General features: G+C 37.1%; 1 protein-coding gene across 3 annotated transcripts in view; it reads right to left on the bottom strand.

Moving 5' to 3' along the window:
• Positions 1 to 1,267: 1,267 nt before the first annotated feature.
• shf (Src homology 2 domain containing F) overlaps positions 1,268 to 20,782 on the bottom strand; it is a 110,651-nt gene continuing 91,136 nt past the window's right edge. For all 3 annotated transcript variants that reach the window (XM_066701655.1, XM_066701656.1, XM_066701657.1), the window contains 3 exons: positions 18,695 to 18,866; positions 18,143 to 18,262; positions 1,268 to 8,743 (listed from right to left, as the gene is read on the bottom strand). In XM_066701655.1, coding sequence (XP_066557752.1) covers positions 8,557 to 8,743; positions 18,143 to 18,262; positions 18,695 to 18,866 — 479 coding nt within the window. In that variant the 3' untranslated portion in view covers positions 1,268 to 8,556. The remainder of the gene's footprint in view (positions 8,744 to 18,142; positions 18,263 to 18,694; positions 18,867 to 20,782) is intronic.

The raw sequence follows: 20,782 nt of genomic DNA, 5'->3' as shown, positions 1-20,782 counted from the left end.
CCCTTTCCAATCAAAGCCCTAAGAGCAAACCCAGAACTTGGGGTTATTTTGAATTGATAAGGGAATTATTAAATCAACCCATTGCATTGCTGCTCTCGAGGATATAAATTGCAGTTTGATTCTGGAGTGATCAAAGTAGATTTGAAAATGTACTTTGTTCAGTGGAAAAGCAAATTGATTGGTTTTAATGAGTGTCTCGGCCATATGGGTTCAGATTTCAGTCCAAGAAATTGAGTAAAATCTTACAACTGTTTGGGTTGACAATCAGGGATCACCCCTAAAGCCATGTTCATTTTCATGCTTTCCAAATGAAAAACTGAATCAGTCCTGCTTTATTACACCCTGCATTGTTAACCAGAGATTTTCAAGTCTAAATTAAACTACCTAGTCATATCAAAGGAATATTTGCATCCAGCTGCTTAATTAGGTATCCAGTATAACTGAAGTTCATTAGGAACTTTAACAGTATCAAAGCAAACAGATTGTTCTCATTTTGATATTTTGAGTTTTGTTTTCTTTCTTCTTGGTCTAAATGTTTAATTAAGTGTGCTGTGAATGGTTCACTGAAAATGCTATCATTTGGGACTTGACCAAAGATTTACTCATCACAGCAATTAACACATTTCCTTAGCAGATTTTTTTTTTTTTTCTGTTGACTAATTACAAATATGTTTAACATGTTACAGTCAGGTTTACTCTTAAAATGAATGACATTACAGATATTCCTTTTTTCTATGATGTTCTTTCTGTATTGTGTGGATATTGTATCTGGTTAAATAACTTTGCACATCATTTGGGTTATGACACAGACGCGAGAGTAGAAAGACTCGATTTATACGAACAGCAGGGAGTCCGAGGGAAGATTTTATGATTCTATGAAAAGTTCATCAATCCCACTGTGAATCCAAAATGCAAAAAACAAAAATGACTCAAATAATTCACAAGCTGTATACATTGTGGATACAATTTTCAGTGGAAATCTGTCTGTTACATGGCTTAGAAGTTAGGTGTAAAATGTATTCTTCACCTGTAAAGTTTTCATACCTCTGTTCTCAGATATTCAGCCCGATATTCAGTTGTAGGTTCAAATTGTGGCAATGGCTATATTGGAGGTTCTGACAATGGGGTAAGGCATATTACTGGTGTAATGTAATGGTGTTAATTGCCAAGATGTTTCCCCTTTGGCATTACAGTACAATATCATAGTCTGGAACCAGATGTTAGGCAAAGGATTTGACAACTAAAGAAAGAAATCCACAGAATAAGCTCACACTCATAAACTGTACTTTATTTCCATACAATAATCATTGCATCTTATAGTCCATGTCCCCTACAATACATTCAGTATTTACATTTGGCGAAGAGGGACTGTATGGATACGTTAGATTAGTGCATACATGGAAACGCAAACACTCACACAACCATTCATTCCTGGGTGTTCAACTCTCAAATACAACTCAGCAAGTGCATACATTTTATACACTCACTGCATCTGAAAGTCCACTGGCAATCATAAATTCACAGAGTTAAATATAATTACAGAGATGCAACTTATTTAGTTTTCCAACCTCATCTCCCCAGCGATACTTTTCACCCTGTGCAGTCTGCCCATATAATCAGTGAACGATAGTAAATCGAGAGAAGTCTGAGGTGCTCTCATTGATCTTCAAGGCAGACTGGGCTGAATTCTTTCTAAGACAAAGAGGAAAAACTAAACTTATTATTTTTCTTCTCCCCCTGTCAAATTATACAAATGTGATCATTTGAGCTTCACACAGTGTCTATGAACGTTTCAAGAATTTGCTGATTTATTTGACATATTACAAGGGGTAAAACATGTATGTGGATATGAGTAGAGCAGGTACACAGGGAGCTACAATATTATTTGTATTTTTAGTGTGCAAGATCACATCTAGAGGACTTCTATGCCATCAAAAAGAACATACTTTTAGTATATCCTTTTTTTCCTCGAGACAAATCTGTATTAGTTAAGCCCCTAAATGGTCTAAAAAAAAATCACAAAGAAAGAGATAGAAATAAGGCAGTTATTATTTGTTTTGTTTGCTTTAACACAGCTCAGATGTGTAAATTAACCATATTATAAAGTCTTAAAATGTTTTTTGTGTAAACTATGAGTCACCCTGGATAAGGGCATCTGCCAATAAACAATCATAATAATAATAAAGCAAGTGTGAGATGGGATCGGTTTTCTGCAATTTTTAACATTTGTGTACTAACTACCAGAGAAACAAAATGGATAAGCTGTGCAAGTACTATGAAAGAACCAGATTTGCCGGTAACCCAACGTAGTTTAAACTGTGAATGAACAGGCAAGGACGAAATCGAAATGAATGATGGGTTGCTGTTTGCCAGAGAAGATTTCCTCCTACCTATCAAGTACTGAGATACTTATTGGGCCTAAAAACACAAGAAACAAATTGGATAAATGACCTGAATTTCTGACTTTATATCACATGGATGTCAGTTCAATGAAACTGGGACCCAACAGACAGTAAGCGTGAAGCTGAAATCTATGCCACTGTAGCACTAGCTTAATTTTGTTCTATCCCTATCCTCACTCCTTTCACAGACCTTGGAGAGGAACTGCTGTAATTCACATCTGCATTACTTAGATGAGACAAATTAATGAAGCTAGACATTAATGCAAATCAATGCCCCACAACAAGCCTGTGTCATAACTATTTACTCTAAATGCAGCAACTGGAAAATGAGATGTCAAAGACACTGAATAGGTTTGCATTGGCACAGACTCATGACAATACGTTGCCAACACATTCTATCCATCGGTACTGACTGTATCCTCCCAACACACAAGCAAGACATGTCAAAACATGCACATTACATTACGACGGAGGGAATCTAAAATATTTTTAAACTCCACAGAAATGTAACTGAAATGGATTTGAACTGGCAGAATGAAACAGTCCTGTATGTTTTTACTAAAGGTATGATTTAAAAATGTTACAATACTGTAAAATTACACTATGAATGCACATTTTGGACTTCCCAATCTTAAAATTGTACAGAAGAAAATTATACATTTAATCTGGGTTTCATAATGAACATCCAGCATAATCATATTCATATCTACATGCTGACAAAATAGTACTGATTTGAAGTTAATAAAACAAGAACAAGTTTCCAAATATATCTGTTTACTAGAATAATTCCTTGGTTGCAGATATTTTTATATAATGATAATCAGGTATATAATAACTGATTAATTCCAATGAAGCTGGGATTTTATATGTATTTATTATATGCTTATTCAATAAGAAAATGAAAATTAACCTTTGCTTGATTGACCTCACTATTCTGAGCGGGGAATGTTTTTCTACTGGCACAATCTCATCTGGTTTGGGAAAAAACAAACTAAAAAGAAATTCATGCAAATCACTATGTAATGAGCAAACATGCCTTCACCTATAGGGCTTCACAGCTGCATTGAATTTGCTTCCTCATTATTCTTAAACTAACCATTATAAACCTTGAGGATCAACTCAACCAATCATACTCCTAGGAAGGCATCCATTATATTTGAGGTTTTAATGCCCGTCGAGCTAGAATTTTTCATCTCAAATTTAAACAATGCAATCTGGCACACAAAGCTATGTATTTTTCAAATAAACTAACTTGGTACTTCATAGTATGGCAGGAATTATTTTTCAGATAACTGACAATTATAGTTGTACTCTACTTCAGCTGGCCTTGACTTTGGCAAATAGGTCATGACAGTCATTGATGTCAAGGCCGGAGATTGTAATGCACAGTAGCTGTGACTGGGCACAGAAACCCTTTTTTAGAGTCCAAGTCACAGGTACAATGCCATCTGTGTCCTTAAGAGTCCCATTGCTGATATAGGCTGCCCATTAGACTAAATACAATTTCATAGAATGAGTACACCTTTCGTGAATGCCATCAGCCAAACCTTGAACTGATTTATCATAATAAAGAAGATGAACACAGTGTTTCCTTGACACAAAGATGGAAAGCAGGTAAATCATTGCTTCTTCCTGACATTTCAATGTAGTGAACTACAGGCATAGTTCAATTCTACCAGAAAAGATAATATAAATGAAAAGCAGTATTCGGAAGAATAATATGTTGCACCTATAATTTTATGATCGTACCAGATTAAGCAATATAAATGGAGGAGAGGTATAAACACAGTCACTATGCCTCATGGGTAATACATGTTGATCTTAAGATTCGAAAGGGATAGAAACAAAATGCAATTTCCACTCTTGGTGTAAAGATCAAAAACAATTGTTTACACAAATCCTTAGGGGGAAAAAGTTGTTGTGGAAATCCTTTTTCACCTTTTTTGTATAATTACAGTTTCAATTAATTTTCAAGTCAAAGGTGGCTTCTAAATACCCTGAGGAGTCTGGGAAATAGCTGTCAAGACTGGGAGTAATTAAGAGATGGCTGCAGTCCTCTAAAAGCCAAGCACGTTGTGAAAACTACTGCGCAACACTAGGTGTAGCTCATCTTCTGACCAGCCCAGTAAAAATCCCATTTATGATACAAATGATAATAACGTCTGGAAATATCTTCCAACAACAATTATGCAAAACATTTTCCAAGCACAATACTGGAAGACTATTTCACCATGTCTTTCCTTGCTGATTTTACTACACAGTTCAACTATAAAATGAACTATTATGATAAAACTGACTTAGCTGATCATTATTATAATACATTATAATAATGGCAATAAGTATACACCTGTAAGACACTTAATAAATACAATTTAAGTGTCGTTTTGTACATTTTGATTTCATTTAGCATTACACACTTTTTTAAAGTGTCCATTATGGAAATTAGGGGGAATTAAAACAATGATTGCAACTTTATTGATCTAGAAATGGTTAAATGAAAATGGTTTCTGAGGTAGACAATGCAGGTATGTTTAAATCATCCACTTCAAAGTGATTCCAGTTCAAGGATTTAGTTGATATTTTCACTCATTACACATTAAAGGGCTTTTATCCAACCGTTTCTACAAAACCACGGAGGAAACTTTTTGTACACATATGAGAAAATCCTGAATTCCAGTTACTGCTAGACCAACTACTCTACCCATGGAAATAATGGCTTGAGGAATATGGACACGCACAATGTTAAAATGTAATCTTTCAAACAGACCTTATCAGGTGGACAGGCAATTTAGACACCCTTTTATCTGACCATTTGCTGTAAACTACCATAAGTAACAATATTAAGGGCATTTTTTTTTCTTTTTTCTTTTAATGTTATGCAAAGTTTGTGCCATAAAGCCCAACTGAAGTCTTAGTACATCAATGGTTTCTACTATTTACAACAAGTGTTAAATGACAGACACAGACACCATTTAGCAGTGGTCGACTGAAAAGAAAGCAGACAAAAGATTAAAAATAAACAAACCAAAAACATAAACACAAAAGCAGTAATAAAACAGATTTGAAAGTTTAACTGATAATGTGACAATACATTTAATCCAATCAGTCTATGTAAACTGTCAAAATTGCATGAAAACATTCAACAGCATTTGTGCCAGTTCTTGCTTTGATTTCACAAGAGTAACACGTGACACATATTTCAATTGCCAGAAAGGTCATACTCACTAGTAAAGCCACGGTCTAGTATTTTAACCTGACAAAGGACTTCATAATGTTTATTTTTTTATTAATACAATTTTAAAGGTATATTCACATATTAACATGTTTTAAATACTCTTACACACCCTCAGATAAATCTCAGTAAGCAAAATTACACTTTTTAAAATTGTATTTATTTGTTCTAATTGTACTTTCCTTGCACCATAAAATAACAGGTGAGGACAGGCTTTAACAGACTTGAGATGTGTATTGTCAGTTGACAATAATGACAATTTACAGTCAAGGTGACATTTAAATGCACCTCAATATGAAACCATTTTAGGTAGGCTCTGAAAGTATGATATTGTCAACTTAAAAAATAAGTATAAGACATTTTTATTTTGAAAAAAAAAAAATATACCCAGCATTGATATTGACTAAAAAAATAAATCTGAAGACTTACATTGAAGGCTTAAATAGACATTTTGTGAGTTGCAAAATGCAATATCTATATGCTGACATAATACGTTGTAAATACTCACAAAAGAGAAATATGCAGACATTTGTGATTGCCTTCTACTATTGATAGACCCCCCACTGAAACCACTGATTGACATAACCAGCAGCTGCTGTCAGTTTGGCTCGCCACAGTAAAATATTACCAGTCAACCCACACCAACCTACATTTTCTACATTCATTTCTTGTTTTTAATACCAGGCACAGAGTAGTTGGCAAACATGTTAGTGTTCTTTCATAATGCACACTTAATATAAGAAATTGAAAAGTTTATAGATAAGCTAAGAAAACAGCAATACATTTGTGTATTGTGGACTCATTTTGTAGCTCTATGAGATCTAATTATTTGTACCTGAATGAATGAAAAGCAATTGGCTTTACAAGATAGAGACACAGTGGATTCTGTAAGAAGTGATGAAACACAACCCACAGCCCATACACCTAGATTTAAATTAATTATTTTCTGCACAATGTTTTCCAAATGAATGTTATTGCCACAGGAATTTGGATAGCTTAACATCTGCCATTTGTTCATGCTGTGCATTCAAATGAGATACTGCAGCTTATAATTGCAATGCTTCTTTTAGAAAAAGATTTGAAATGTTGATATACAGTGGATGTTTTATAGCTACTTTGAACTTCTCAGTCATTAAATGATGTTACCTGCTTTTGATTACTTACACTATGACTGTCTGCTATGTTCTGTCATTAAATACAGTCCCTCTACCTACTGTTTAAAATATTTCAGTCAGAGTGCCTATGCTTTCACCATTGTCTGAGTCAGTGCCCACCCTATACTTTTTAACCTTTGGGTGTTGACCTCAAAAATAAATTAGAATAAACATTTACTGGTGGTCTTTTTTTTTTTTTAATCTCTTACAAATTTCCTCGATCCCCAAACAATTGATTTTGGTCACTTCTCCCAAGAGAATTGTGTATGTCGCATTGAAGCTAGATCACAAGTGGTTGTCACCCATAATCTCTCTGATAAAGACTAACACATGGGCACTGAAAGAAAGAGTTTTGGAGAAAAAACTAAAAGGATTTCCAAGAAAGAAACTCAACGTGTTTCTGAAAAATACAAGCAAGTCATGTAGTATACGTTTGCGGAAACATCTCCACAATTGACAGGATAAGTTTTCCCTTCCAGTCTAATTCAGTACTATAACACTGCTCTAAATAGTTTAATATAAATAATTATATTATACAGGCCTTAACATAATAATTCATGTTAATTGAGTATCATAAAATATTGCAGTGGCCCTTGAGGACCAGGACTGATGAGCTCAGGAAACACTTGACATCCTTTGTTAACGGTTTCTGTTTCACAAGGGCATAAAGGAATGTATCCCATACATTAAAATGGCACATTCACTGTTGGCTGTTTTGAAGAGAAAAACCAAGTACGTTGGATTCTACAAGTCATTCAGTTTAAAAACAAGTAAAGAGAAAAGTCAATAGTAGCGAGGAATCTGCAGTCACCATGACTCCTGTCACTAGTTTTTCCTTGTTTGCCAAATATGACTGCAATCACAATTTAACATTTTTCCATTTACATTTCAGTGGGTAACAGAACGCATTTGTGATACTACCCCAACATCTAGACATGGATAAGGATGTAATTGTGGAGCACAGGAAGTTTGTCTGTTGGAACTGTACCTAGGTGCAACCAGCCTAAATGCTCTTGACGTCAAGAAAAACATTAAATAATCTAGATTTTAAATTACTTTCAATGTGATTTTTTAATTAACTTTAATACCAAAATAATATATTTATATAAAAACAACAACAATAAAAAAAAAAAAAATCAACTTCTAAAAGAATTCCATACTGAAAATTGGGGATGGTTTTCCAAAACTCGAATGGGGAGATCTTTAGGGCATCTTCAATGCTCGTCACCACTGTAGGAAGGGGCCAGGCAAAGGAAACTTCAAATCCAAACCTGAAGCCCCCTCTGTGTATATTGGAAAACAATCCCCAACTGAACAAACCCCTGCAGACAACCTGCAAGTCTTTCTTGCAGTAATGTGATCACAGAACAGTGACCCCCCCCCATATCCCCACGTTGGGGCGACCCTCCACATTGAAATATTAAAGCAGTTATATATTTTTTCACGATTATCATCCGTCATTGTTATTATATTAATAATTTATGCACACACTTGCGCACACACTCACACCCTACAAAAACAAAAGTAAAGTGAAAACAGGCAACTAATAGAAACTAGTTTTGTTACAAAGCACACAAACAAACAAACATCTTCACCAGTCTGTTAGTGCCTGCAGACAATGATTGAATGTGTGAAGTCAAAGACAGCTCCACAGATCCAGACAGTCTCAGAAAAGATGACCTTTGAACGGTTGAGAGGTGGTGACAATCAGTAGCAGGCGACGCCCTTGCTGCCATTTATCGGTGCCCCCTCCTCCCCAGAAGCTGTGCTATAGCGTCCTTATGGCCACAGGGTACAGCAGTGACATGTGCTCAGCCCCCTTGATTGGCAGCTTGCGACTGGAGTAGAAGTGAATGATCTCGGGCACGCTGTCAAAGGGAGAGCTGTTCTGTCCAAGGATGTACTTGTTCTCTTTGGTTCGGGAAAGTTTCATGTGCATGAAGCCTTGGTTACTCCTGTCGAGATAAAAAGGGAAGGGGTCAGTTCTTTCAGTTCAGCAATTCTTCAGTATCAATAGGTTTTTCAGGAAGAGGAAACTTGTAATATTAGTACAATGGCCCTTGTTAATATGCAACGGATGAAGGCTTGGTTTATAAATGTATTCGAAAATTCTGCTTAATATTCTTTAATAACACTATTCAAAGAATATGACAGGTTGGGTAAGGTCTATAAACAAAACCAACACCAATGAAACATGAGCAAAAACAACATTATTCTTACTAGAACTAAAAAATGGAATAACACTTCAGACAGTCCAAAGGATCGCATTTCCATTAAAAGCTCTGCAATTCATATGTTTGTGTTTAAGATGCATGCATTGACCCAGAATACTGACTCAGATATTCCTCAAATAGTTACTTGTGTACTCACTTAATCACTTATATTTTATTGGTATCAAACGTATTACCAATTAAATGCTTCCTCCATTTGTGAGTTTATGTCCTCCGAGATACCACACTAGCTTTTACTTTAAATTCCACAAGTTGCAGCAATTAAACAATATTGAGCTCCTGAGGCCTGTCTGAGAAGAAAAATAACACCTTATAAAATACAAACCAAAGGCGGAAAACAAAAAGTGCAAACACAAATAAACAGAGATTCTGTCTTCAGTCATACATTGTGTGCAGAGCTATAAAAATCTATGAGAATGTTTAAAGTGTATATGAAATCATTAATCAAAAGCCCCCCTTTCAAGCTGTTCAAAATTAAACACCACATCGAGTCTATCAATTGAGCTTTAGACACAATTTCTTGCAAGGAAATATTTATGTTACACTAAGCCAATATACTGCAGATATCACTAAATCAAACTCTTCAGCTAAACCATGTGTGGATACTTTAACGGAGCATGTTTTCTGCAGTGCCTTTGCTGAAGCATATACAGTCTGAGAAGCACTTGCAGTTTTAGGAGTAGGAGAAATGTTTTAATTGTGGGAAGAATGTGTCTTACGAAATATCGATTTAGGACTGTTATAAAAGGAAAACATGTTTTAATGAAAATAGTCCAATGCTTTCCAAACAGCAGTAACATTTATGTACAGGGAGAAGAAAGCAAGACACCTTGTCAAAATAAAAGATCTGCTCAACCTTGCTAACAAGGTCATTACATTAATTAAATAATATATTACACACATGACCTCGTTGACAAAAACAATAAACAGCTTTTAAAGGGGTAGAAGCATGAAACACTTGCAGACTCTATCAGATTTCTGTTACGGCTGCCCGGGAGGCAGGAGTGAATCCAGTGATCTACACCCGGGTTTGTGTTCTCAGGACTAAACAATGCAGCGCGGTTGCCATCTTTAATGTGATGTAATGCCCTTTATTTCTCTGTGTAGGTCATGAAGCAATTTTGGGCAGATCAGAATATAGAAAACAAAACTTTTGGATGACTGGTCAGATGAAAGCTGTTATATTCAACATTTTAGAAATCTAATAAATAATAAAATAAATAATAAGCTACACCCTAAAGGAAGCACTTTCACATGCAGGATTTTTTCTTAGTGTCCTCTAAAGTTCTTAAAAATAATTAAATATAATAATAAAAAATAATGTAATTTAAATGCATACACACACAAAAAAAGCATAACATTTTACCTTAGTACCAAATGTATTGTTTTGATTTAATCACACTGTTTTAAGTACCTTCTTTATAATACTGGATACTGTGTATTCTGTGAAAATATCAATAATGGTTTATTATAAAACATTTACACATAAAATTATAACCTTGCTTTAATTTAAATGATTTACAAAATAAATATAATTTTCCAGTCACAAGTGAGTCCTGTTTATTTTCAAACAAACTACTCCCTTTTCTTAATTAATGTTTATATGTATTTTGCCTAACAGGATGGACATCTGCCAAGAGGAAAATAACCTGCAACTCTGCAAACCTGGAGATAGACTTCCAACAATTAAACAGTTAAACCGAACCTGTTTATTGTTACAAAATATTCCTTCTGCCATGAGGATACTACTGTAACTCATTCATGCTTAGTGGGTATGTTTAGGTTTGTCTTTGCAAAATTTACAACGCTTCACGGAGGTGGAATGTGATTCTTTACTTCAATACACGTTGAAAAAACGTCAGACGAGCCAAAGTATAAAACCCAGTGACATCCCACTAGCATTCACAATTTCTGCAACGCACAGGTTACTCAGATTTACAAAAACAGAAAGAGGGCATGATTATAATTGTACTATTTGTTGGAATTAAAGGGTTATTTGCTGCAGAGTTAGTCCAAGCCCAAAAATGATTTTGCAGCGGGTATGTCCCGCTGAGTGCTTTGTGCATTAGGTAGGTGTTGCAGCAACAGGCAGTGTGAGTTGTGTGCCCTGACAGCTCTGTTCTGCACACAGTGATAAGCCTTTGCAGACAGCAAGGCTCCGTTGTACAGTAGCTGCTCAGATCAATTCAGCAGAGAAGAAAATAAGAGCTGAGTGCCTGACCAAAGTGTCTGCGGTGACATGCCGCCTTAACAAACTAGCACTTCTTTGACTTACTGGCATTCAGCCGCCATCTCATAATATAGTCCCCATAATCAACACCAGCATTACTGTGTTTACATCATCTGTGTCGTCCTTCTATGCCTTTTTAGTTGAATGTCTTATTCTGTGTGTTCTTCTGCTTCATGGGTTTGTTTTGGCTTAGATAAGTATTTACATAAAGAAGTTACAAATCAAGGAAGTTGAGCTGTCTTATACAAGACTGACTAGACCATGTTTCACCAGTGGGTGTATGGATGAATGATGTGCATCCAGTGAAAATCAGCTGTGAGAAACCCTTAGGGAATCTCTCTCGTTTCCTTTGTTTCTTGCCAATTTAAACACCATGGAAATTGAACAGTAAGAGCTACCATAAAAGGAAAATGCAGATCAACTACTCGTTTAAGGTGATCAAATAGCAGTGTTTTTTAAGATAAATAAATGCAGATTTAATCCAATATTGCTTCAGAATAATACAATAATTTGTTAAACCAACAATGTATTTATTGTGTTTACAGAATACATAAAGCCTTGGGCCAGATTGTGTAGTTCTGGTGATGTTCACAGCAAGCACCACTAACTGGTCCTCTGAGTTATGCACTTTGATTAGTCTGAAATTTTAGCAACTCAAGCTACAAAACTTCTAACAAACCGCAGTCCACACACAAACATTTCGACAAGGCATCTTTTTAAATGTATGTCAATGTCAATGTGAAATATTCAAAGAGATGTTGTGTTGAAATGTCTGTCAAGAGAACTTAGCTGCCTGAGTTTTAGCCCCCTGATTGGAAAACGAATGCGTGGGAGCCAGGGGGGAAACTCTCATTAACACTCTAATGCAGAAATTATCTCATTAGCTTTCTATTACTGATATTTTCCTTTTCATCCAAAATGTCTTAATTGGGTGAAATGTTACAGTTTTATGGTTGAAGTCAGATCTTGTAATTGGATGAAATTATAAAAAGAAAAGAGTTCTTGCGTTAGCCTTAGAATGGTTAAAATGATTTGCAGTTTTTGTATTACATTAATTTGTACTGTGCTTTGAAAAGCAAAAGACTGCAAAATTACATTGTCTTAAAAAAATGCTTATATTAAAATAATGCCAATTATATTTTTGTGGTTTGCAGTACAACCACACACCCGAATGTTTTAAATTTGCACTTGATCTTGTGCCCTGCATTGTATGTAATTAAATGCCTCACTTGATAATTGAGAAATACTAACAAATTATGGACAGAAGAACTGGCTATTGTCAGTCACAGAGTCAGCAAGCATTGTGAGGCCATTTTCATAGTCCTGGACAGAGGTGAAATACTTAACCATTTCTGTCCAGCATACATTAGTGTTGGGTTTGGGATCTCGGCACATATAATCTCAATACATTTTCTGAATCAAGTTTAATTTGAACCTTGATTTGAAACTAGGAATGAATTAGTTTTTTACATTCTCAAGAGGGCTGCACTATTTCAGATAATTCCTTTACACAGTTTGATTGGTTGACTTTCATTGACAAGCACCGTAATGCCTACAGGCCCTTTCCTGATTTAACACATTTCTCCATCGACTTGTAATACAAATACATAAACTCACCTTTACTTCTGAATACAGTGAGGGAAATAAGTATTTGATCCCCTATCAATCAGAAAGATTTCTGGCTCCCAGGTGTCTTTTATACAGGTAACGAGCTGAGATTAGGAACACTCTCTTAAAGGGAGTGCTCCTAATCTCAGCTCGTTACCTGTATAAAAGACACCTGTCCACAGAAGCAATCAATCAATCAGATTCCAAACTCTCCACCATGGCCAAGACCAAAGAGCTGTCCAAGGATGTCAGAGACCAGACTGTAGACCTACACAAGGCTGGAATGGGCTACAAGACCATCGCCAAGCAGCTTGGTGAGAAGGTGACAACAGTTGGTGTGATTATTTGCAAATGGAAGAAACACAAAATAACTGTCAGTCTCCCTCGGTCTGGGGCTCCATGCAAGATCTCACCTCGTGGAGTTTCAATGATCATGAGAACGGTGAGGAATCAGCCCAGAACTACACGGGAGGATCTTGTTAATGATCTCAAGGCAGCTGGGACCATAGTCACCAAGAAAATAATTGGCAACACACTACGCCGTGACGGACTGAAATCCTGCAGCGCCCGCAAGGTCCCCCTGCTCAAGAAAGCACATGTACAGGCCCGTCTGAAGTTTGCCAATGAACATCTGAATGATTCAGAGGAGAACTGGGTGAAAGTGTTGTGGTCAGATGAGACCAAAATCGAGCTCTTTGGCATCAACTCAACTCGCCATGTTTGGAGGAGGAGGAATGACCCCAAGAACACCATCCCCACCGTCAAACATGGAGGTGGAAACATTATGCTTTGGGGGTGTTTGTCTGCTAAGGGGACAGGACAACTGCACCGCATCAAAGGGACGATGGACGGGCCATGTACCGTCAAATCTTGGGTGAGAACCTCCTTCCCTCAGCCAGGGCATTGAAAATGGGTCGTGGATGGGTATTCCAGCATGACAATGACCCAAAACACACAGCCAAGGCAACAAAGGAGTGGCTCAAGAAGAAGCACATTAAGGTCCTGGAGTGGCCTAGCCAGTCTCCAGACCTTAATCCCATAGAAAATCTGTGGAGGGAGCTGAAGGTTCGAGTTGCCAAACGTCAGCCTCGAAACCTTAATGACTTGGAGAGGATCTGCAAAGAGGAGTGGGACAAAATCCCTCCTGAGATGTGTGCAAACCTGGTGGCCAACTACAAGAAACGTCTGACCTCTGTGATTGCCAACAAGGGTTTTGCCACCAAGTACTAAGTCAAAGGGGTCAAATACTTATTTCCCTCATTAACATGCAAATCAACTTTTTTGAAATGCGTTTTTCTGGATTTTTTTTGTTGTTATTCTGTCTCTCACTGTTAAAATACACCTACCATTAAAATTATAGACTGATAATTTCTTTGTCAGTGGGCAAACGTACAAAATCAGCAGGGGATCAAATACTTTTTTCCCCCACTGTAAGTGGTAGCACTGGGGGTCAGCCAGAAGACTATTTCGTTATCTTTCATGTGAATACTTCTAGTAAATATGTGAGATATCAGACTGTGAAAAATCTGAGTAGATTTGAGAAATGTAGATATTAATGTAATGGTGTATTTTTTTGGAAGTATGACATATTTTGTTCCAATGTGCCCAAAGTGAGACAAAGAAGCTTTTGTTCATTTTCTAAGCCCTACACTAAATCACTAGTTAAAGAACCTGTTTTTTACCTAAAGGCTGACAGGTATTTATCTGGATCTGTTAACCATACAAAAAAAAAAACCTGTCTCCTCTTTGTAAATTAACTCAAAGTAAGAGGTGTCTGGCATCTTCAGCATGTCTGCTTGTCTGGTAACAAAGAAAACTGACACTCCAGTATTTATTTTTTTGCCAAGTAGCAACATCTCAAAGGCTGTTTATGCCTGAAAGGGTCAAACTAATATGTATCCGTAATATATATATATATATATATATTACAAGTATCCACATACAATTCTTGTAGGTTGTACAACAACAATATTCTACTGGATATATATATTTTTTAGAGTTTTAAAGACACTAAAGGTGAGCCCGAGAGTAAATGGATATCAGTATGTCTGACTGAATCTGTTGTAGATATATTTCTAATGTGTAATGAAACAATCTATTTAGACATTTGCCTTTGAAGAAAGATTGAATCTTGTTTCTCTTTTCTCTTGTTTCCTGGTTTGTCAAATCATTATAACTTTTTTAAAACTATTAAAATACTAGTCATACATCTGCTTTTACATGACCCTAAAATAAGAGTATTTGCTGGCTAGTTATTTCAGTCTTCAGGGAAAGTAGTTTTAGCATTTCCAGAGTATACCATCCAGACAGACAGCCAAGTTGACTCCTTGTGTTTTCACCCACAAACCCCTGGCTGCTTTGTTGTTTTGAAACTATGCATAAGGAGTGAACAGCTCCCTGGACATGCTTCTCCAGCACAGAAAGACAATATATTTTTAAGCCCTGGGACAAACAGATAAGCTCTCACTATAAGCCCTGTCTGTCATTTTAAATCTCTGCACCAATTCCACATGTGCACCTTTGAGCTGCAGAAGAAAGTCACTCTCCCAAACTGATTAGCAGAGAGCACTGCAGTGCTTCCTGTCAAATAAAAGGAGGGAAAGTGTTTTTGATGATCTTGCATGAAGGGATCAACGGGAACACACCTGTTACCTGGACCCACACTAATAAATCACTCACACACCACTGCCCAATCCTCTTCCACCGAGAAAACAGCAATAAATAACAATTTCCTAACTAGGCTTCTCCCTGACCATGGTATGGTTCTGTGGCCTTTTTTCAGCACTAGTAATGGACTATCTAATGTTATTTTAGGTAGAGCAGTCTACTAGTCTTGACTAGTTGTACTCAATGTCTGTGAAACAGTCTGACAATTAGCACACAATTAAACATTTGATGTTCCACCCAAATCCTTTATTAATGCAAAGAAAAAATATGTTTACTTACTACTTTATTACTTCTAAAAAGGGTTGGAATCACTAACTCTTACCAAATGTTTTACCATTCTAGGCTTGCTTGTTTTTAGTATGCTTCATTCATTTAATTTGAAAAGCATGTTTACCACGGTCCCTTCTGTAAAACAGGACAGTTCTGGCAGTACTCCCAAAAGGTCTCCAGTCTCATGGAAGACTGGAGTATTTATCTTGTTAGTATGATCAGGAAATACACATGACTACAAAGGCCTGTTTCAGAGAAAGAAAAAAATAATAAATGATTCCACAAGATCTTCAAGTGCCATTACAAGAGGCTAGTGTCAGATTCAAAGCATCAGAGCTGGAGTGTTTGCAATGCACATAAATAATGCAACTAGCAAACGTGATTCGTGATGGGCTCATGAATGTTTTAAAAGATATAACACATGAACTGTCTACAGATTCATGCAAAAACATTAAGGTTGCTAAGAAGAAAAAAGGGACATCTGGCCTATTTGGGATTGATCCAAAATATATTGAACTCTGGAAGGAACCTAGAATTCTGCATCATATGAGGCTATATTAATTAATTGACTCATTCTGTGACCTCTGTCCTTATTTTCCAACCACAAACTACAGTAATAGATAAATAAATACCAAATAAATGCATGTGATTCACTATGTCCTAAGATTTCTGCTGCAAGTCAATGTCCTTAAAATACCCATGTGTATGACGGACTGTGAAATAGTGTGCTACTGTACGCATGGTTTCCTTATATGACATTTACTCAACTTCCTACAAGATGAAAAACAAGCATACTATTATGACAATTATATGAAAACTTACCTACGCATCTGTTTTAAATCAGTAAATAACAGATTAAAACTGTAATGGCCGAACTCGAATACTTACTTTGAGTAGAGGAGACTGACTTTTCCTTTAATTAAAAATCCTCCACTTCTAATACTTTGTTTCCCATCGAATTTTGGTATAGAATAAATACAATCTTAAATAACTCATAAATACACTATATGGTGAACCTTAACATGCCAATTTAATGACTTAAAATCGCCCATTGTAGGAAAAGTGGAATGAAAAACCACTGACTGAGGAGGCAGGCAGGCCACTAAGCCTCTGACAAGACTACCCATTGTAGAATTTGAAGCGTGTCTTGTTGAATAAGCTGCAAATCCTAATTACATCTGTCTGTGAGCAAACAAGGGAAGAAGGCTCAATTAATTAATTGCAGGCCAGTGAGAAAGAATTGCTTTGGACAGCCTTGCTCTCTACTGCCAGCAGGCATTGTCTTAGACAGGGTGGAAGACTTCAACGTACCTGCCAATCCGGCACATTTTAGTGAGCAAATGTTTCCTTAAATAATTTTTTTTTTTTTTTTTTTGAAAAACAGAGTTCTTAAAAATAGGGCTTGAAATCAAACAAAAGAAAGCATCACCAGACAGTACACTGCACAATTATTTTTTTTAAATACCTCTCTGATTTTCCTTTTTGATGCTTATTGAATGGCATCTGCCTTAAGCAAAGAAGGTACTACTGGTAGTTATTAACTCAGCTATAGGCAATATAAATGACTATTGAGGTATGAAAAAAAGCTAAGCAGCCTGTAGTAAACATCAGGAAAACAAACTAAAAGCTGGCCTAGAACAATGAAGGCTTTGGGGAGATTTGATTGAGGTCTTCAAAATACTAAGAGGGACTTATTAAGTCAACTCTGAACAGAACATTAGGTTCAGCATACACTAGAGGCAGTTGTAATACCTTGAATATTAAGAGAAGAAAAATTCAGAAATGAAGACTAGAGGCACTTGTTTACATAAGACGAATGACCTGAATAGACCGCTGAGCCATGCTTTACATGTGGATTCACCGTGCTCCTGCAGAAACTTCGGATTTAGGTCCTAAGATCAAAATGCTTCCAGGAACCAGACAAACCTGACCAAAATTGCCTCCTGATCAATTTTTTCCATATTTTCTACTTTTTACATTTTGTGTGAGTACGACTGGTTATACACTACAACAGTTATTTCAATATTTCCAAATAGCAGAAATGTTTGTATGATTGCATAAGAATGGAAATCACGTTTCATAATCTAGAAAGGAAGGGGGTGATAACACAAAAAAGCAATTTCTCTCCAATGGAGTTACGAAATGTATGTTTTCTCAAAAGCCTCATCACGAACTCACTACTGTGACCAACATAGTAACTCGCAAACAATTAGCAGATACCTTGAGACCTTGCATCTCCCCTTATCTGTATAAATAAACAAATGTGTGAAGCTTGAAGATAAGATGATTGTGTGATGTTAGGAATGCCTGCTAAGTAAGTATGTTGGGCTAATATGGCAGAGGCTTACTTGAGCGAGAGGGAGTAGTCATTCTTGCTGGTCTCGCTGTTTCTGACCAGGTAGCTGGCCTCCTTGCAAAGGCGCAGAAGGTTCTCTGCATCCGTCCTGCTGATAGTGCCGTGATACCAGCTGTAACACAGAAAAGGAGGCACAGGGGGAAACCCATGGCACCCAGAAGCACAAATTAGCCACAGAGACGACAAGGGAAAAAATGAAACAAACAGAGACTAGCACTTCCAAACCTGGATCAAATCCTCTGCCAAATCACAAGGTCGAGATTACTCAGGTCTGCGAACTGGAGTTTCCCATGCAGGTTAAGTTCAATGATTGTGTGGAAAAGACCATCACTGGTCCTGTTTGGAATGCATTACTCAGCTAACCACATCATTGCTACCATTCGCATGTTCTTAAACAAGGAAATACAGCAGTGAAACGAGGATACTGAAAACAACACAAAAGAGTCTGACCACAACATCAGAAAATGTGTCTCCTTCAGTGATGGAGAATATGGAAAGAGAGACACTGAAATAGTATGAATAGAATAAATAGAAGTTAACTTACAACTGACTCTCAAGGGGCAGGGTGGGGTCAATTCGCTCTCCTAGGGATGTGCTGTGGTCCAGGGAGCCCAGCTTGGTACTGACCAGGCACCCACTGGAGTGCCGCTGTGGTGGACGGGCCTTGCCGTCTTTGGTTGGTGACATCCGTGACTTCTCAACACTGTCAAACTGGACTGGGGGTACAAAAAAAACACATGTTCATGGAAACGTGTATCTTCAGCAATATCACAAGAAATTATAAAAAATCTTTTCCTGTGCCTTAAGATGATATTCTGTATTTTCATTCAGGCTGCTTGGAAGCATATGTCAGCAACTGTAAATGTCCACATCAATATTTCTCGACATGTGGGGTGAAATGGATATAAAAATATACACACACACACACACACATATATATATATATATATTATATATATACACACACACACTCACCTAAAGGATTATTAGGAACACCATACTAATACTGTGTTTGACCCCCTTTCGCCTTCAGAACTGCCTTAATTCTACGTGGCATTGATTCAACAAGGTGCTGAAAGCATTCTTTAGAAATGTTGGCCCATATTGATAGGATAGCATCTTGCAGTTGATGGAGATTTGTGGGATGCACATCCAGGGCACGAAGCTCCCGTTCCACCACATCCCAAAGATGCTCTATTGGGTTGAGATCTGGTGACTGTGGGGGCCAGTTTAATACAGTGAACTCATTGTCATGTTCAAGAAACCAATTTGAAATGATTCGACCTTTGTGACATGGTGCATTATCCTGCTGGAAGTAGCCATCAGAGGATGGGTACATGGTGGTCATAAAGGGATGGACATGGTCAGAAACAATGCTCAGGTAGGCCGTGGCATTTAAACGATGCCCAATTGGCACTAAGGGGCCTAAAGTGTGCCAAGAAAACATCCCCCACACCATTACACCACCACCACCAGCCTGCACAGTGGTAACAAGGCATGATGGATCCATGTTCTCATTCTGTTTACGCCAAATTCTGACTCTACCATCTGAATGTCTCAACAGAAATCGAGACTCATCAGACCAGGCAACATTTTTCCAGTCTTCAACTGTCCAATTTTGGTGAGCTTGTGCAAATTGTAGCCTCTTTTTCCTATTTGTAGTGGAGATGAGTGGTACCCGGTGGGGTCTTCTGTTGTTGTAGCCCATCCGCCTCAAGGTTGTACGTGTTGTGGCTTCACAAATGCTTTGCTGCATACCTCGGTTGTAACGAGTGGTTATTTCAGTCAGAGTTGCTCTTCTATCAGCTTGAATCAGTCGGCCCATTCTCCTCTGACCTCTAGCATCAACAAGGCATTTTCGCCCACAGGACTGCCGCATACTGGATCTTTTTCCCTTTTCACACCATTCTTTGTAAACCCTAGAAATGGTTGTGCGTGAAAATCCCAGTAACTGAGCAGATTGTGAAATACTCAGTCTGGCACCAACAACCATGCCACACTCAAAATTGCTTAAATCACCTTTCTTTCCCATTCAGACATTCAGTTTGGAGTTCAGGAGATTGTCTTGGCCAGGACCACACCCCTAAATGCATTGAAGCAACTGCCATGTGATTGGTTGGTTAGATAATTGCATTAATGAGAAATTGAACAGGTGTTCCTAATAATCCTTTAGGTGAGTGTGTATATATATATATATATATATATATATACACACACACACACACACACACACACACTATATATATACACATATATACATACATACATATATTCAAAACTGTCTCACAAATACTGGCAATCCTCGAGGGGGGCAGGGGAATTATATGTATTTGTGAGACAGTTTTGAATATCTTGTTAACAGTCATATAAAAGTGTTTTATTGTTTCATATTTCTAAACAACAGTACCTACCAATGAAAACTGATAAACCACAATGTTTAAATCTATCTGAACTCTCTTCTCAAGACAAAAGTATTGATATCCTTAGGTTACTAAATGTTCCATGTTTTCATACAAATGGAAAGTGTTATCACTACTCTTCCTTGAAGCAAGTGGCCAAAGGGGAAAAGCTTATTAAAGGAGTGCCTTCCCACACTGTACAAACAGGCGACAAACAGGTCTGGTAAAGCGTG

The sequence above is a fragment of the Amia ocellicauda genome, chromosome 4 (genome assembly GCF_036373705.1).
Source record: "Amia ocellicauda isolate fAmiCal2 chromosome 4, fAmiCal2.hap1, whole genome shotgun sequence".
In the NCBI taxonomy this organism is placed as follows: Eukaryota; Metazoa; Chordata; class Actinopteri; order Amiiformes; family Amiidae; genus Amia; species Amia ocellicauda.
Note: the sequence above shows the minus strand (reverse complement) of the source record. Positions and strands in the feature narration are given on the sequence as shown.